This window comes from Tiliqua scincoides, chromosome 10 (assembly GCF_035046505.1).
Source record: "Tiliqua scincoides isolate rTilSci1 chromosome 10, rTilSci1.hap2, whole genome shotgun sequence".
NCBI lineage: Eukaryota > Metazoa > Chordata > Lepidosauria > Squamata > Scincidae > Tiliqua > Tiliqua scincoides.
Genome location: NC_089830.1, coordinates 22408198 through 22424389, shown reverse-complemented (window position 1 = coordinate 22424389; position 16192 = coordinate 22408198). Strand labels below are relative to the sequence as shown.

The 16192-nt window shown below is 44.2% G+C and overlaps 1 protein-coding gene and 3 pseudogenes across 1 annotated transcript; 3 read left to right on the top strand and 1 right to left on the bottom strand.

Annotated features, from left to right (window-relative positions):
- Positions 1–208: 208 nt before the first annotated feature.
- Positions 209–4489, bottom strand: HAMP (hepcidin antimicrobial peptide). The gene is made up of 3 exons (XM_066638857.1): positions 4412–4489; positions 2171–2248; positions 209–313 (listed from the first exon to the last, which is right to left on the bottom strand). Exons 1-3 carry the CDS (start codon positions 4487–4489, stop codon positions 209–211), a joined length of 261 nt encoding a protein of 86 aa, XP_066494954.1.
- LOC136662075 (5S ribosomal RNA) lies at positions 392–508 on the top strand (annotated as a pseudogene).
- On the top strand, positions 538–660 carry LOC136661755 (5S ribosomal RNA; annotated as a pseudogene).
- Positions 690–812, top strand: LOC136661885 (5S ribosomal RNA; annotated as a pseudogene).
- Positions 4490–16192: the final 11703 nt, after the last annotated feature.

Below are 16192 nucleotides of genomic sequence, written 5' to 3'. Positions count from 1 at the left end.
TATTCCCAATAACAAAACACACACAAAAACGCATGAAAGAAATGAACCCAAATAGTGCAGCACTAATAAATAAGGAGAACGCATCAGGAGCAGCAAGGATCAACTTGGGAGGGGGGGGCTCCAGCAGGAAGGCTGGTCCATCTGTGACATGAAGATGGGGGGGGGACCCCCATGACTCCGTGCTGGTCAGTCGAGCCCTTCGTTCTGTTCATGTCCGACAGCACATCCCACAGCCCTTGTTGCCACAGCATTTGCAGCAGTAGTAGCAGATGGGGAAATGGCTGTTGAAGCGCTTGCTTCTCCGTAGCAGTGTCTGTGTGGGGAAGGAAAAGGCTGTTAATTGACAGAATATCCTGATTTCCCAAATTTTGTTCTGCAAAGTTTACAACAAGGCTATAAATGTTACCCTGCACATCCCTGATCTTGTCTGATCTTGGAAGCTAAGCAGGGTCAGGCCTGGTTAGTACTTGGATGGGAGACCGCCTGGGAATACCGGGTGCTGTAGGCTTATACCATAGTCTTTCGAGACTGAAGGTTGCCAACCATCTCCCTATACTGAACACTATCTCCCGATCTCGTCTGATCTCGGAAGCTAAGCAGGGTCAGGCCTGGTTAGTACTTGGATGGGAGACCGCCTGGGAATACCGGGTGCTGTAGGCTTATACCATAGTCTTTCGAGACTGAAGGTTGCCAACCATCTCCCTATACTGAACACTATCTCCCGATCTCGTCTGATCTCGGAAGCTAAGCAGGGTCAGGCCTGGTTAGTACTTGGATGGGAGACCGCCTGGGAATACCGGGGGCTGTAGGCTTATACCATAGTCTTTCGAGACTGAAGGTTGCCAACCATGTTATAAATTTAAAATACAGTATAGCAGATGAACATTCCAAAACCAATAAGAGACATAAGTGCAATTTATGCCACACACAAAAATTGTCACCGCTATCTAACAGGACAGCGTGTGTGGGTGTGTGTGTGCAAGAGAGAGGACTAAGAAGAAAATTTGTTATGTGGGTTAGAATAGAGGGAGAGATTGAGAATTGGAGCTTCTGGGGCCGGCCCTACCCATGGACAGGTTGAGATGAGTGCTTCAGGCAGTAGATTTGAGGACATCTGTCACACTTGCAGGTTACTTTACTTAAATGAACTTGCATAGTCTTCTTACAAGCGTAAGGGGGGGGAAATAACCAATGGAAACAATTTCACTTTTGCTTGCTCAAGCAGCTGCAAAGGGGTGTCGTGGGGGTGGATTTAATAGCAAATGAAACAGAGAAGAGTTCTGAAAAAAGGAAGTGGGGTGAGATATAAATAGAGGGAAAGACGAGAATGAAAGTGATACCGTTTCGTGGGACAGGCAGCAAAATGGCCAGGGCACCTTCATTTGGGCAATACCCACGAATGGTATTTTGCTGGCCACCCTGGCCATTTTGCTGGCCACCCTGGCCATTTTGCTGCCTGTCCTTAGCAAAGCACAAAATGACATCACTTTCCTTCCCTCTATTTATCTCATGCCCCACTTCCTTTTTCAGATCTCTTCTCTTTTTCATTTGCTTTTAAATCCACCCCTACAATGCCCCCTTTGTAGCTGCTTGAGCAAGCAAAAGTGAAATTCAGTGTTTCCATGCGGTTCTCTCTCTCTCTCCCAATTAGACCCCGTGCCTAAGGAACTGCCACATGCTGGGGTCATTTACTCTAGTCTTGTATGCAATGTTATATTAAAATGTGCATAGATCCATATGTCTATTAACTCACACACACTTTTAAAGCGCACATTTCAATTGCTTTCCATTCCACCATAGAGATAGAACATCCATAATCAATTTTATCTGTATCTCTAAGATTCTGCAGATCTTGGCTGTAGGGTCTGGGCCCCCCACAAAAAATGTTTTCAGTTGGGCCTCGCAGATCCTATGGTGGGTCCTAGCAAGTTCCACTGGAAAAAAAATGGGACTTACTTCTAAGTAAACCTGTATAGGATTATACCCTAAAGGTGGGCAGTGGGACGAAGGGAATGCACTACTACATTCTCCTTTGCAGCTGAGGTACTGGAAGAAGAGTTTGCAATCTGAGTAGCCTGTGTATAGACCTGTTTGTCTCTACACCACACTGTCCCCTTGCTTCCAGACTGGAGTAATACAAGCAGTGCTGGAAAGGGACTGGTGGACTCACCTGTAAGGCTGAGGGTGACTCTGCTGCTGTTTCTGCACTGTGTCTTTCCAGACCGGCAAGGTCTTTCTCGGCTTCTACCTGTAAAACGAGAAAGAAGCAAAGGTATTTGCTGTCATTCTTCTGATCATGAAGACAAGGAAGGGAAATGTTCTGAAATGTAACATCTAAAAAGTTTTGTTTGCTTTCCAGAGAAAATCCAGAAAACAAGTTAATGTAAGACTGTGGGATAGATAACACAGCAAAAAAAAAATGGGTAGCTGCTCAGAGTCCCAGTGTGCCTGGAGGGGAAAGGCAGAAACTCCAGAATAATGGGGATCAAATGCCTTTGAAATGGAAAGCATACAGCTACAGACATGGAAAAGGGTGAGGAACAAAAAATCTGCACCAGTTATACAACTGCAGGCATAGGAGCCATTCTCAGAAAAAAAATGGTTGCCAGACCCACACCCTTTCATTCCCAGTAGCAGATTCTTCCAGGGGAGACTCTGATCTAAAGACTAGAACCAGAAGCTGTGGGCTGGTCCTAGGAGAGAGATTATAGTTTTGTGGCTATAGTTAAGGGTCTTAGATAGCAGGGTGAGAAAAGACCCTGCGGAGCGGCTGTCACTCACAGATTATTCTTGGAACAGTGGTTTGACACCCAGCAGAAAGTGAGAGAGTTCACACACCCGATCCTTTAGTGTGGCTCACTAGGCAATTGAAATGTGTGTCTACATCACAGAAAAACAGTGGAATACCTAGTGTACCCATGTAGAACCTGGGAGACCTGGGTTCCAAACCTCATTCTGCCACTGGGTGATGTTGGGCTTGTCACAGTCTCACCAGCTCTCACAGAAATAAAGTGAAAGGACAATTGGGAAGCACAAGCTTTATGCTTAAGAATATTTATATGCTGCTTTTGAACAGAAAGTCCTCAAAAGTTGCTTACAGAGCAAAAGATACAGCATCACCCTGAGCATCTGAGAGGAAGTATGGGATGACAATATCACAAAATAACAGCATCTGGGATCCCAGTGTCAGCAAAACGGCAATGATTCACTGCATCACAAGTTGACATTTTGAGCACAAAGGCTGAGTGAGTGGATTCCCCAACAGATAACTGCAGTGACAGCTCTTCAGCTCCTGGACCACTCCACAGTTTGAGGATTTTCTAAGGCCCTCAACATTCCTTACAATAAGTCAAGAGTCTATCATTCTAACTCGTGCTATTCTGGTAAAAAAAATCACATGGAAGAGTTGGAGTCACATGGGAAAACTCAGAGCAGAGGTTAGATGTGGGGGGGGGGGAGTAATGTTCGTGTGGGTCTTCCCACGTGATCTTACTCCTTCCCATACTCCTTACTCCTTCCATATGTTTTTACATTTGTGAGTGTGGCATGGGATGAAGTTACAACAGAGCTATTGCGCAGTTGCATCCCTTCCACCTCCAAGAGGGGATTCAATGGGATAGCCTGCATTGTCAGATGTTCTTTTTATTTGATAAAGAAAATAAGGAAAACTAGAGATGAGCCATAACATAGCCCCTCCAGTGCAATCAGAAAGTACATGCCATTGAAGCTAAGTAAGAATGGGGCAGGCCAGCACCTGCCTGCCAGAGCCTCTGGGAACCCCACATAGTCTACCTCTTGCTCTATAGAAACATATAGAAAGAATGGTCCATGCTGTTTTTGCATAGTCTTGCACTTTTCATAGAGCCGGCCCAATCATGAGGCTAACTGAGACACGCGCCTAAGGGAGCCGCTTGGTAAGGAAGAGCCACTTCCATTTCCTTACTTGCTTTCACTGCTCCTCTTCTTCCTCCTACCCTCTGAATTGGGAAAGGAAAATGGGATGGAAGAAAAACCGTGGTGGAAAGGAGATTAGTGAGCTGCAGCATCGGAGCCCCCTCACTCTCCTCTCCTCCTCCACACTTCCGTTCCATCCCTTTTGCCTTTGTGGTTTCACATACCACACTGTGGAAGTTCCACCAGCGCTTGCTCCACATCTTGCGCTCCCCCTGTAAGGGAGACCTGTATTTTAAGTTTCCCTATATTGCTGATCGGGGCCTGAAACTAAGGGAACCACAGCAGCCACTTAGTGACCTCACTGCTAAGGTGAGACTTAAATCAGGCAGTTTCCAGCTTGCACCCTTATCTGTTTAACTGCATGCCCTTGTCAAGGGTTTTACGGTCTTGCTAATCTACATTCCGTGATCCCTGCTTTAGGTAAATCCTGTAAATCTGAACTGTTGTTTATTCTCACCTGTATTTTGAAGGCACAGAGATTCCTGGTAGCAGCAGTGAGCAGGACCACGATGAGGCAGACCAGTTGAAGTTTCATCTTCAGTTCTTGAGATGGGTCCTGGGTCTGTTCTCTGGGTCGGGTTCCTTTTCGGTCCAGCTGTTCCGCTCTCTCTCTGGGACAAGCCAAAGTGCTATAATCCCTGACTGAATGAGCAGGCTACTTTTATACTCCAAAAAGTCCTGCCCCGAGTTGGAATCATCCAATCCTCTGCATTCCAAGAAGGTACACATTTGGAAGAGATAACCCCTGAACAAATAGGTCAATAAAGCTTATCACATTGGATCAGTAACACGTATGCCTCAATCACACAAAAATGGGCTGGATTTCCCAACTGATGTAATCTGAGGTTGCTCAGTGACACTCTTGCGGCCCCATTTACACCAGGTTCCCGAGCACCACAGTAGGGAATCATTTGAAAGGTTAACCGTGAGCAGCAGGGAGAACAGGCTTTAGTACGTAATGCATTCTTTTGGGGCTTTTGCTCTTTAATCCTTTCTGGGGTTTCCCCAACGGTTCTAGTCCATTTACTGTAATTTTCAGATCTGCTAATTAAAAAACAAAAACGGTCGAACTGTGGAAATAAGACTTGATGTTCTCTTGACATTTCCCAAGTTTTGCAACATTTTCCCCATAGTTGAGCAGAGGAAGTATTGGGAGAATAATATGGGATTAAAAAAAACAAAAAACAAACCAGAGTGGAAACAGAGGCATCCCATGGGGAGAGGAACATAGTTCTTGGGGTACCCTCAGAAATGACACCATGGTTTCCATCACTAAGCATTGATCAGCTCTTGTTCTACGGAACAGCTTACAGGATATGTAGGAAAAACAGCAGCCAGGGTTTGGATTTGAAATATACCCTACGACAGTGGTTCCCAAACTTTTTAGCACTGGGACCCACTTTTTAAAATGACACTCTATCAGAACCCACCTAGCTTTTCAAGACATAAAAACAAAAAATCTAGAAATTTATTTATTTATTTACTTATTTTACAAATGAATGATCCATTTCTTTTAATGAGGCGGCCCTAATGAACTTTAATTAATGCTCTCCTTTCCCATTTCTCCCCAGAAAAATTAAAACAAAATTTTTTGTTTTTGTTTTTTTTAAATCCTTTATTAGGAGGCATCAGTTAAGACATATTCATCTCTCCATATTTACAAACTGCAAACTGCAAGAAACTGAGTTCTTTGTAAGGCAATTAGCAGCTTTCTTGCAAACTCCAGGAGCTGAGCTGTTTGCAGTGTAATTAGCAGCTATTTGATTTTTGAATAGCCTAAGGCAGTGTTTCTCAAACTGTGGGTTGGGACCCATTAGGTGAGTCGCGAGCCAATTTCAGGTGGGTCCCCATTCATTTCAATATTTTATTTTTAATATATTAGACTTGATGCTACCACGCTATGTGACTGGCTTTGGGGAAATGTTATAGACCTATACTTTTAACAAGCTACTATGTATACTCTTTTAACAATGATAGTAAATGGGGCTTACCCCTGGGTAAGTGTGGATAGGACTGCAGCCTAGGATTGTAAAAAATTTTCCTGCTTGAGGATGTCACTTCTGATCATGACATCACTTCCGGTGGGTCCTGACAGATTCTCATTCTAAAAAGTGGGTCCCTTTGCTAAATGTGTGAGAACCACTTGCCTAAGGGTTGGAGGCAGTTAGTTATTTGGTCTTTCCATCACCTGTGTTTTCATTGGAGGCTCTGCTTGGCACTACAAGAACCACCAAAAATTTGGTTGCGACCCACTCTTAGCCCACAGTTTGGAAACCATTGAGATACTGAGTTTGCCGCTGGCTTGAGGCAATTAGTTATCTGATCTTGCCATCACCTGTGTTTACATTGGAAGTTCAGCTCAGCACTTTGTGACCCACCGAAAATCAGGTCGCAACCCACCCATGGGTCTGGAGCCACAGTTTGGAAAACACTGCCCCAGGACAAACCGTAATTCAAATTGATTTCAGCTTGAGACTCAGTGGGTGAGAATGGATACCAACCCCTTTGCAACTCATTTGAGCCAATAGAGCAATCATGATCCTAGAGATACAAATTATTAAATTAGGATCAATGACTGGATCATTAAATTGCAGGGATTAAATAGCTAACAATGGCCGATTCGATTATTAGGTGCTTCTTGTCTTCAGAACCATTTTGGTCCAAATCTCTCTCTCTCTCTCTGGGAAGGATAATGGAACATTTCAATATACTACTGAAAAAAAAGTAACAGAAAATTCAAGGCGCGGGCGCACATTCAGGGTGACCAGACATCCTATGTTTAACATTTAAGTTCTTTTCCAGGACACAAGACTGAAAAAGAGGACATGTCCTGGAAAAACAGAATGTCTGGTCACCCTGAATGTGAATGGTCCACAGGTGTGCTCTCTACTATAGAGAGCAGACAATTCCTACCAAGCTGTTTATTTATCTAATATGATATTTTCAATATGTTTATCCCACCTCTGGTCGACTCAGTGCAATTCTAAGCTTGCTTCCAGACTGATGTCAGTAGGTCTTACACCCAAGTAAATGTGGATTAGATTGTAGCTTACAATGCTAGAGGCACACAACATTTTAAGAGATCTTCACACTATTTCTGGAGGAGCCCTATGATTGACAGGAAAATGGTTTTCCCCCCCACTATTACTTAAGCTGTCCGAATGGTTAAAATGTGGGATAATTTGATTTCCAGTTTTCGGGTTAGAAATGCTTTTTGCTTCAATAATTGCCTACAGGCTGAACCCAGATCTATTCCTTGGTTTTTGAATCTGGAACAAGTGGGTCATTTTGTTGACTTACCTCCTAGTTGAGTGAGCTATCAGAATCTGTCTCCCGAAGTTCAGTTGGCAGCATGAGATTGATAAGATTTGTATGTTTACGGGCAACTATGCAATACACTGGGAATTGTGACTCTGGAGAAAACAGAAGTACAGTAAATGAAAAGATCTCCAGACTATACATTTCAAGAGTTTTAACTTTAAACTCTTTCACTGAAGAAAATCAAAGACACCACAAATACTCCTATGGGGAACTTCATGAATGAAATAACTTAAAACAAAATAGGCATAACACAACTTTTTCCTCAAATGACCTCCTTTTGTTTTATTTAAATAAATTTTTTAAATACTTTTCAGCCTTTAGAATGCTCTAATCATTTGAAAGTGAGATACAAGTCTTTTTAAAGAGAAAATGAAGCCAAAGTAAAGAACTCCACATATTTTTGCTACTAGGGCATGTTTAGTATAATTTCACAGATAACTATCAGTATCTGTCATCCAAGCTAGCTGCACTTAGAAACTTAGGGCCCAATCCTATCCAATTTTCCAGTGCCAGTGCAGCTGTGCCAATGGGGTGTGCACTTCATCCCATAGTGGGGAGGCAGTCACAGAGGCCTCCTTAAGGTATGGGAACATTTGTTTCCTTATCTTGGAGGTGAATTGCAGCTGCACCAGTACTGGAAAGTTGGATAGGATTGGGTCCTGCGTCCCCCTAAATTGCATCAATTCATTTTAAAAAAAACTTAAATTGATTTTCTTTTCTTTAAAACAATCATCATTATTTAAAATCCACCAACACATACAAGAAAACCACAAAAACAGCAAAACAAAGGTAAGAGAATTGCAACAGAGAAATTATCAGGTGAAAAAGGACATAATTACAAATGCAAATACAATTTATGAGATACAAATTTCAAAATAAAAATTGCTTGATTTATCTGATAAAAATTATCAGAGAAATAAGGACATAACTACAAATGCAGACAGAATTTTATGAGCTATATAATTTCAAAATAAAAATTGCCTGATTGCTTGCAATCTAAAAAAAAAAAATAAACAAAATTTACTCCTTGGAGCAATTTGTGAAATTGTTCATAAAGATAACTGAGAAATTGACATTAACATATATATAATATGCAGGCTTCTTTTCAAAACTGTGACATTTACATGTTAATGTTTTGTTATGTTTTAATCTGGAAGGAAAAAAGTTTCTAGTTAGACTGAATCATAGTTTTGTATAGTATTTTTATACTTAAAAAAGAAATCTTGGGTCTATTCAGTAGCTTGGCTATCCTTTGATAGAAAAATGAGATACAAATCTCACTTTTAAAGAGAGAATCAAGCCAAAGTAAGCATTTTAAATGGCACTGGTTTCAAAGTGTTTCACTCCCTCCTGTTGTATTCAACAGGAGTAATCTAAGGGCCCAATCCTATTCAATTTTCCAGCACCAGTGCAGCCGCAATACAACCCCAAGATAAGATAACAAAAATTCCCATACCTTAAGGAGGCCTCTGTGATTGCTGCCCCACCCCATTGGCACAGCTATCCTGGCACTGGAAAATTGGATAGGATTGGGCCCCCAGTCATTTGTTCTGTTCTCTTTTGCACTAAATAGCAAATATTTCTGCTGGGTTCATATCAAGAACCACTTGGATCCTCGTCTCCTAACCCAAACTCTTTCCTTTTCAGGGATGCCATCAAAGCTAGCTGACTCAATAGGCATTTGCAATTTTTTTTTTTTACTGTTGTTCTTTCATTCAAGTTTCAGGGAGGTTTGGGGTGAAGGAAATTGGTGGTGGTTAGAGAGAGAAAGATGTCAGAGCCAAGCTTGATGAAATGATGAAGATTCTTGGTAAACTCTGTTCATATTAGGGTACAGAGCAGCAGAAAGAGGGTTTAATTCAAATTTAGATTGGGGCCATGGCATGGGGGGGGAGAAGGGGTTTAACTCCCCCTCCCCCACACTGCAATCCTGATGAAAACAGTTTCCCCCACAGCTGCTATTTGGCCTTTTTGGGTGCATAAGTTTTCCCTTAACACAATAAATGTGTTTAATACTCTGTCCATTTGTATATGCCTGAGCTTTTCCTAATGAGGCAAATAGCTGCACGGGGTCTGGTGTTGCACTGTGATCCCAGGCAAAATCTTCCTGCTTTTTATCCACACACAAAGGGATGGGAGATCCGATCACAGATCTCCATCATCACATCTAGTCTGGACAAGAGAGCCGAGAATTTCTTGGGATATTATCTCCACTCCTTGAAAAGGCTGGCAGCCAGATTAGTTTCCATTCAGATCTTCAAGAAATGTCCATTCAAGTGGTTTGATTAGTAATTTCTGAGCTGTGCTCCAGCACACAATAGTGTGCCATGAGAAACCAGTGTATGAAATTGAAGATACGTGTGAGTGCAAATACTTATTCTCAGAAGAGGCTATCCCCAGAACGATTTCTTGCTCTGCCATTACTTCTTCCAATAAACATCCCCTGGAAATGGGTTATTTCAGTCCCAATCACCCCCTAATGCTGCAGAATTGCCAGCTCTCAGAGGGGGCTCTTCCAGAAATCAAGTAGAATTCACAGAGGGCTGGCTTCTCCAAGAGTCTCCAAGACTTCTCCAAGAGCTAACTCTTAAGTCTTGCACAGTCTAGAAAACCTGCTTAATGCAAGATGCACCTCCAATTCACATAGGAGTAAACCAGTGCATCTTGGCTACCAGAGATTTGGGACAGGAGGAGATATGTTTGTGTTGAATCTTGAAGCAGACGAAATTAGTATTTGATTTTCCTTAAGTCTATTAAAATTCACTTCTTAGTGCATCTCCAGGGAGAGCTGAGCAAGACCCCCTCCCTTCATCAAAACTTCATGAGCATTTACCTTTTGAAGCAGTACTGATGACCAATTGCAAATCTTATCCCAAGGGGTTTTCCAGGACTCAAAATGTGTTTGTTAAGCCATTAGAAATACCTGGCGTGCCTTCCTCCCACCTAATGAGATATTGCTGAAAACCTATTCATATTATTTACTATGAATAGACTTGTGTTTTCTCATTTTGAAGATGGGTTAAGTTCACTGGGCTGGGAAATGAGGTTTTGAATTTTTTTTTTTGTCTCCAACACACGACAACTTCTGTGACCTTGTGCTAGCACACCAATAGCCTCATGATGCTTCTCCATCCATTTCCACCCTCCTGATTGTAAAAGCACCTGAAACTGGAAACTCCTTGGGGCAGAGACTGCCCAGTGCTGATGCGTCAGCAGTCAAATATAAGCTTTTTGGAACAATGGATAATCAATATGCACTGACAGCGTGTGTATTACGGGAAAGTCTCCCTTCGACCTCAGTGCGCCAAGTTCAGTGACAGACAGTTCCCTTTCAGGGAAAGAGCGAGGCTCCCTTGCATGAACATGGGGCTGCCACCCTCTCAGGGAAGGCATGCGCTCAGAGTCCAAATCGGACAGCTTGTTTGCCCTTTCTCCACACTGCTTGCATCCCTGATGGGATTTGGCTGGGTTCCAGCCGACCTGGCTCCTCTCGGTCGCCCAAATGTAGACCGAAAGGCGCCAGGACACACACCTTCCCTTCCATGCACCCTGGCTCAGGATCAGCGACCTTGGCAACATCAGTCCCAGGCAGGGGAAAGGGAACGTACAATGGAACAGGCCACAAAGTCATTCTTAAGTCTTCTATATCTTATTATTATTCAGTTATTAAGTATTACCTCCAATGCATTATTTCTGCAAAACATGCAGGCCCTGTCTATGGTTGTCCTTGGGAGAAACAACTCATTGATTTTATTTATTTTTAATTAGACAAATTCCATCCATCTTGGAGAGGAATCCCCAGCCAATCCATTGGGGGGGGGGAAATTATGAATGGGCAGTTTGCGGAATATGTTGCTGGCTCCCAGAAAGACTCTTTATGGGCCACAGAAAAGCCCCCAAAACAATGAAGATGCAGAAAGTTTATCTCAAGAAACTCCCATACAGGAAGTTGATCTTAGTGGGTCGATTGCCATGGAAGAAATCAGCCAGGGAAGGAGGAAGCGGAAGTTTGTTTTCAGGTCAAATGTTGGGCCGGACCGATGCTTGTCCACCCTAAAGATTAAATCCCATCAGTTGTTCTGCTTCGTTCGTGGTTTGGCAACCTATACACAGTGTCTACTGTTCTCAACAGCTCATGCTATGGGTGGCACATCTTCCCTAAGTGTGTGTGGAAGACAGGTGTGGCACAGGTAGAGTCAATGGAGAAAGGAGCATGTTTGGGCACATAAATGAACATAGGGGGGCCACAGGCTCTCTGTGGACTTGGGTCCACAGTACTTACTCAGTGATGCCAAACTGGGAGACCAGCCTTGTAAGTTCTAATTCCAATTATTCCTATTTATCAACCATTGTCCTTCTATTACGGGACCTCTTTCTAGTCTTGCTTTTTGGAGAAGTTGGTTACGAGTATTAAAATGTTGGAGTGAAGTTGCTAGACTTGCCCTTCTTCAAACTTTGGTCTGTTTCAGGTGCCTCTTGGCAACAGCCACCCCACCCCCCAAAAAGGCCCCCTCTGTCTGGGTTGGGTCCAAGTAAGTCACTCCATTGTTCCCATCACACAGTGGTCTCAAAGATCCACAGTGGGCCCTTCTGAAGGCTGCCCAATGATGCCAACCTTACTGCACCCCTTGCTCTGGTGGTTGCAGCTCTGGAAATGGGCACACAAGGAGTATCTGAAATAGTAGCATATTCTAGCTACCCATTTCTGGTCACCTCCCCTTCCTTCAGCTATCTAGATTGTAATCCACTTAAGGCAGGGTCCTATCCCCTAATTTCTTTGTAAAGCATAATACACAAGGACAGTTTTATTATCATCATCATCAACAGCTGTCCATGTACATTATGCTTTACAAAGAAATTAGGAGATATTACTATCATCATCATCATCATCATCAAGAAGCAGCAACCGACTTTCTTGGGTGATAGCGTCCCATTTGCAAAATGTTACAATTGTACTGAAAAAGAGAACTGGAACTCATTAGGCTGTGGAGGTAGGAACCGACTTGGGGCACAGTCCTAACCAGGTCTACTCAGAAGTAAGTTCTATTTTGTTCAATGGGGCTTACCCTCAGGAAGGTGTAGTTAGGATTGCAGCCATAATCTTTTTGTTAGCTTGCCAGCTTTCGAGGCATAGGGTCTCCTGGGGTTGTCAACTGACCAGGAAAACAATGACCTGACCTGCTCCTGTGCACTTAGCAGCATCGGTCTCTGAAGACATCAGCAGGTGAAGCTTTCCCCAGCATGGAACTTCTAGACCTGAATATGATTCCCCACCGCCCCACCCCCACCTTCAGCCATGAAGCTATAGGATCCTCAGATCACATCTCTAGCAACAGCGTCCCAACATTATCAGCCAAAAACAGGGCAGGGGGCGCGACTGACCGATGCTCACTCTGCAAATACACCAGAGAAAGCTTGCAACATAACCCTGTTTACCCCCTTGATCTCCCCCTCTTTCCATCTGGGGCATGGAGAGTGACAGCCAAGATCACAGAGTGCGGGTGGCGCCGGGCACCAAAACGGACAGGCGACAGGCAGGCTGGCCAAGCGGCCTCCAAGAGCCACCGTCCCCCTGGGCAGCTTGTCCTGTTGTGTCCTTCACTGGGTGGGGGTGTCATCTCGCTTGTTGTCAAAGCAGCTCAAGGACACTGTTACTACAGGCAGAGCATCCGGGAAGGGAGAGGCACGTGGGGACAAAACAGGGATTAGAGGAAAATTAAAGGTCACATCCACTCCCTCCCAGCCCTGGAAGGGCTCTCGAAGGCGCATGTTCCTACAGCATCATATTATTTTTAATAGAATTTAGTGCCTAAAATCACATTAACACAGTGGAGCAAAACTCCTCTGCAAATGGCCTCACTCGGTGAACACTAGGCCCTGGATTCCACTGTGGCCATGGGCTCCATCTATCTAGCAGTGGGCAATACAATGAAATGACGCTGCTCTCATGGCTTGCAAGACCTTCAAGTGCTCACAAGCTCAACCGATTTGTATTCTGAAGGTATACAGAATTACAGGTATATCTGAACCAGGTAATCCTGAAGATTACCCAAACCAGGTGGTTCAGGGGCATCTCTCGATAATCATCCTTCTTTTTAAAAAGGAGGGCTTCAGTAAATACAAGCCAGAGAAGAACCATTGGGGTTGTACAGGCTAATCTAGCATCATGGAGAGCATTATGAGTCCTACTGATTCTAATTCTGAGCTGTGCCTGGAAAATACATCACTAAAAGTAACAACACCCCCCCCCCCACCCCATTTTTATACCACCTTTCCTCCAAGGAGCATAGGGTGGTGTACATGGTTCCTTCCTTCATCTCGGCAACAACCCTGTGAGGTAGGTTAGGCAGAGAGATAGCAAGTAGCTCAAAGTCACTTCAGGGAACACCATAGCTGAGCGGGGATTTGAACCTGGTTCTTCCAAGTCTTAGTTCAACTCCAGGTCCAACCACTACACCATCCTGGCTTTCAGATCCAAGCAGTCCATGGAATTGTACTGGCAGACACAATAGTTGTGGTGTGGGGTTCACAGCACCCCAGGGGGCTGCCATTTTTAATTGAATGGGTGACTTTACAGGGCTGCTGTTTCAGCAAGACAGCAATCCAGGGTCAATCAGCTCCCTAATATAGCAGCAGCCGTCCTGCAGAAACAGCCCTCAGCTCTTGACGTACCAACCTTCACTATATACATTTACATACTGCACATCAAATCCAGAAGCCTGCTGTTTGGAGATGCTGCAAAGTAGGAGATCTACCACCAAGTTAGGGCCATCTCCCGTCTAACTAGCCCACGAACATACCCCAGAGAAAGCAGATGCTACTGGGCTAATCCACAAAAATAGCCATGCTGGTTAAAAAAAAAAGGGGGGGAAGACCAGAACTTGCAGGGTCTACAAGGCAAGAATAAGGACTCATCAACATGTTCAGCACACTAACAGAACTGCCAAGCAGTTCATGAATTTTTAGCTGTACCTCTGCCCTGGAGCTTGTTCTATTTAAATACATTTGCATGCTCGCCAAAACCTCCACTGTGTTCTTTTGCGACACAGAACAGCCTCCAGAAACGAGACTGTCCACTTTGAACTCCCAGCGCCGCTGATTAACACTGGCCCTCTGATTAATCTGCTTATGCCAGAGATGATTAACCGATCAACTGCAGCTTATCGTCCAAATTTGGAATTTAGACAGTGGTAGCCAGCCTTCAGAGCAGGGGACTGGGGAGTTTTCAATATGAGCAGACACTCCTCTAGAGCAGAACTGTAGGTCGGGACCCACTAGGTGGGTCGCGAGCCAATTTCAGGAGGGTCCCCAATCATTTCAATATTTTTAATATATTAAACTGGTACATGACTGCATTTGGGGAGATGTTTTACAGATCTGTATTAAGCGTAGGTAGGATTGCAGCCTAGGATTGTTAAAAATTTTCTTGCTTGATGATGTCATTTCTGGTCATGATGTCACTTCTGGTGGGTCCTGACAGATTCTCATTCTAAAAAAGTGGGTCCCGACGCCAAACATTTGGGAACCACTGCTCTAGAGGCTAGGGAGGGGGAATTTAGTTTCAAGTAACACATCGTAAATTTTAGCATGCAACTTGGGTCTTGGGAGAATGTCATCATATAGTCTTCATAACCGGGAGAAAAAGGCATATGCTATCCTTGTTGATCCCCTTTCTCCTATCACCCTTTCTTTCTTCTGTTGAGCTTTTGTGTCACTATCAGTCATTCCCAGACAGTGTGCCGTGAAAGGTCTATAGGTGTGCCATGGGAGTTTGGAGCACAGTAGCTGAAAAAATCGCTGGAAAAGACCTCTTGTGGGTTCCCTGGCTCTGTTTTTAGGGCAACTGTCTGAAGTCACAAAATGCCTGTCCCTCTTCCTCCACTATTCAAAAAGACCCAAGGATAGGGCCTTTTGGGTGTTGGCAGCTTCATCCTAGACTGTGGTTTTATGGGTACTTCCATCTGATTTTAAAGTCTTGCCTTGCTGCTGACCACTAAAAAAAAAAAAACATGTCTAGGCATTTCATTGAACTCTCTTTTTAATGCTGCTCTGCAGTCTAATTGGGATGCTTTTTGCAGTTCCAGGGTTGGATGTGAGGTCTCTGGAAGAGGGGTGGCCACCTCTTATGAGCACAGGCAGTTATCTTACCCAAAGCCAGCTTCTTGCTTCAAATAACTTAGTTAAAACAGCTGATCTAACGGGCAGAGAAGGCCTTTATTTACTGAGTGCAAGTTTTTCAGGGGTCGTGGTGGTAGTCCTTTATGGTTGTTTATAGTGCAGCCTCTCTATTACCCCAAGACTGATCTCCAGCTGAAATGCGTACTGCACTTTCTAGGGTGGCAGCTCTTCTGCCTGGTGGTCTCCTACAACAATTGTGATCCTTGTTTCTTCATGTCCTTTCAAGCCCCACCACTTGGTGACTGCACCCAAGACTTTCTGCATGCCAAGCAGATGCTCTAACCACTGGGTATGGACTCCCCCCATACAAATTGCTTGTGAGATGGACAGTCACAGCTCCATAGGAACCTGCCTTGCAGAGTCTGACTTTTGGTGCAGCTAGCCTGAGACTAACACCCCAGCCTGGCAGCGGCCCTGCAAGGTCCCAGACAGGGATTTTGCTCTGCCCTATAGAGAGATGCCAGGGACAGAACCTGGGAAACCCCCACACGCTCAACTACTGAATCACAACCCCTTCCCACTTTAGCCCTAGCGGAGATGGCGAACTGGGTAAAGACATACCTGCTTCCTCTTTTGGCTCCAATCTGTTGCATGGAGTCCCTCCAGCAGTTGATGGAATGTGAAAAGAACCCCCCCCCCCATGCCTGCAGACTGTGGATCCAAATCTTCCCATCCGCCCCCAGAATTACAGCCCTTTTCTGCACCTGCCCCCCCACAAACTGTCAAACAACAAAATGAT